Source organism: Exophiala oligosperma (genome assembly GCF_000835515.1).
Source record: "Exophiala oligosperma strain CBS 72588 unplaced genomic scaffold supercont1.122, whole genome shotgun sequence".
NCBI lineage: Eukaryota > Fungi > Ascomycota > Eurotiomycetes > Chaetothyriales > Herpotrichiellaceae > Exophiala > Exophiala oligosperma.
This window is the reverse complement of record NW_015622939.1, coordinates 1-2,723: the sequence shown is the minus strand read 5'-3', so window position 1 is coordinate 2,723 and position 2,723 is coordinate 1. Positions and strand designations below refer to the sequence as shown.

Below are 2,723 nucleotides of genomic sequence, written 5' to 3'. Positions count from 1 at the left end.
TACTGATATATCTGGAACAGTTCTTAAGTCTATATCAAGACAATGTATGGATATACTGAGAGCATACTTTCCAGATTACAGCACCTGTGTCTATGACGTGAAGACATCATCGTACAAGATCACGTCAGCTCCAGATCCTAGTGACAACAGGTATGAACCGAACAAGAACACATGCATACATGTATACGGTGACGGGAGCTTTAGACTGCAGGGAAAACCTTCGCGGATGCCGAGAGTTTGTAGTGCTTTCAGAGACGCACTCTTGTCTGTGTCTGAATCTAGATCCTGGAACAGTTTTGTTAATAACTTAAGGTTAGTGGAGCAGTGATACTGTACTTATATAAAGATTGACGACACTTGTACTATATAACGATTTTTAAAATTGACAAACTGGCATCGCTACTGCACCGAGACCTAGGTAGAATCCTGTATGTGTGCCGCTCACACGTGATCTTGACACCTATCCGACAAACAAGTTTCTAATGCCAGGAAGGGCAAAATCCTGAGTCATTCTTAATGTCAGCGGATCCATATTCTTACTTTTATGGGAGCATCCGTCGTTGCCGTCTATACACAGCCTTGTGTAAGAATGCAAATCTTCCATGGCCAGTATAATGGCACTATCATTGTGTACCCCAGTACCATACGGCTCTGAACTTGATACTGACATACTAAAATATCCGTTATGAATATTTATAGACGATGTAAATATATAATTTCTTTCATCATCCCCTCTTTTCACTGACACTATGGGAGGATCGTAATATGTGTTGAGTTCTTCGGAGTTTAGTCTGAGAACAGACGGCATCCCTATCCTTTTGAGCACAGTATAGGATGTGAATAATACTGATAATGACTGATCGTCTCTAATTTTATATTCTTTTATAACCGGTTTAATAAAGCGATGATCTACAAGGCTCATAGGGTTAAGATCATTCATATGAATCTTTGGTATACGAGGTGTTTCTTCACCATTACCTGGGAAGCAAAATACAAGTATTCTTATTTTCTCGTCTTTCGTTCTCTTGCTGTTCCAGTACTTCATTGGATGAAGAATTCTAGCTATGAGACTAGGCGAACTCTTTGATATCAGCAACACTCTAGACCCTAATGCAACTTCTTTTTCTATCCATTCTTTATATTCTGGAAGATCACGCAAGGGATTCAGATATCTCTTTCTCTCTCCTTTAGACATGTTATATCCTATCATGCAAGATAACAATGAAACATATGATGCAGATAAATTTTCGAACAGCCGTTCTGCTATAGTCGGATAGTTGCAGACAATTTTCTTCAGCGTGCATTCTTTCTGTACTGGTAGTTGAGGCATCTCGAGACAACAAGATGACATAGTGTCAGAAGCAACGCAGTTGCCAGTAGCAGTGATGTTACAACTGCAAGTTTTAATATTAGATGTAATCATATCTCCTCGTATGTATCCGCTACATACCCACCTGGCTTGAATGTAGGAACTGGTTCAGACTCGATAAACCTTAATGCAGACAACATTTTCATATCAGCAGCCATAGCGCTACACACAGTGCTAGCATCGCCAAACATCATTTCTGAAAATGCAGTACCTACGACCGTCGGCCTAGCAGCCAATTTCCGTGAAGCGAAAGTACGACGTGTCACAACTGATGATTCAGAAGTGTTCTCGACTTTCATGTAGATAGAATATCCGTCTTGACTTCGTTCACCTATAGAAGAGCGTAACCAGTGCGACAAATCGCTACTGGAGCTAACTGTAGCGGTTTCAAGCATTCCCCATATACTTAGCATATCACGCGCCGTGACGCCTCTGACGCTGCGATGGTTTACAGAGTATCCGACAGAACAGATACAACAAACGGCAAGCGACGACAGCCTGATCCTATTACCAATACCAGTGGAATACTTGAAACGTTTGGTGAGAAAGTTAATAAGCTCAACCTTTGATGGGCAGTCATCGTATACATAAGGCGCGACAGTTATACTTGTGTCATTGCTCGCTCGACGTCCGCTACTATCACTTATTTCCGTAACGAAATAGCCTTCCGCTACAGATAAAGAAAGTTCGTTTGTATACTGCTCCATGATAGGTAAGAGTTGCGGCTTCTTGCCGCTAATTTTTTAAAAAGGCAATAGAACTAACATACGAAACCAAGTGTTACTGTACATTTAACTAAGGAGAGCGTTGAGCGCGTTTACAAGCTCATCTGATGCAACGTCGTCCTTGACAGCTTTCTGGGTTGGAATCTGAGTCTCAACGTTCGGAGGCTCGATTTCGAGATTGATGCTCTTAATAGCACCACGGCTACATTCGGGAATGATGTTAAAGGTATCAGTTGGACCCCTCTCCTTGTTATTTTCTTTAGTGAGACGAATGCTAAAGACCAGATCGAAATTCATCACAGCACCATGCTTAGATTGTTGCATAACCTGACCTAGATCTTTTGGCTCGAATTCACCATTGTTGTCAACGATACCAGTGCGACCCTTGAGACCATTAATAGTCATCCACCATTGGTCATCGTATTCAGTTCCACCAGAGACTTTAGGATCTTGAAGGGTAACTCTAACATCCATCTTTAACCCAGCTTGAACGATAGCTTCACCAATAGCTTTGTTAAGCGTTGCGTAGCAGTAGTCAGTACCATAGTTGGCAGTCTCAGAATATGAAACATTGCAGCGTTGCATCTTGATGATTCTAGATTCATACTCTTTGTATTTGAAGACAACGC

The 2,723-nt window shown here is 41.5% G+C and overlaps 3 protein-coding genes across 3 annotated transcripts; 1 reads left to right on the top strand and 2 right to left on the bottom strand.

The window, feature by feature from the left end:
• On the top strand, positions 1–382 carry PV06_11919 (uncharacterized protein; the record flags this gene model as incomplete). Its single annotated transcript, XM_016413665.1, has 1 exon — positions 1–382. A coding segment is annotated over one exon (328 nt), but the record flags the coding sequence as incomplete, so codon positions are not given.
• On the bottom strand, positions 18–2,132 carry PV06_11918 (uncharacterized protein). The gene has a single exon (XM_016413664.1). The coding sequence runs from the start codon at positions 1,421–1,423 to the stop codon at positions 461–463; it is 963 nt and encodes a 320-aa protein (XP_016255957.1). The 5' UTR covers positions 1,424–2,132; the 3' UTR covers positions 18–460.
• On the bottom strand, positions 2,115–2,723 carry PV06_11917 (uncharacterized protein; the record flags this gene model as incomplete). The annotated part of the gene is made up of 1 exon (XM_016413663.1): positions 2,115–2,723. A coding segment is annotated over one exon (563 nt), but the record flags the coding sequence as incomplete, so codon positions are not given.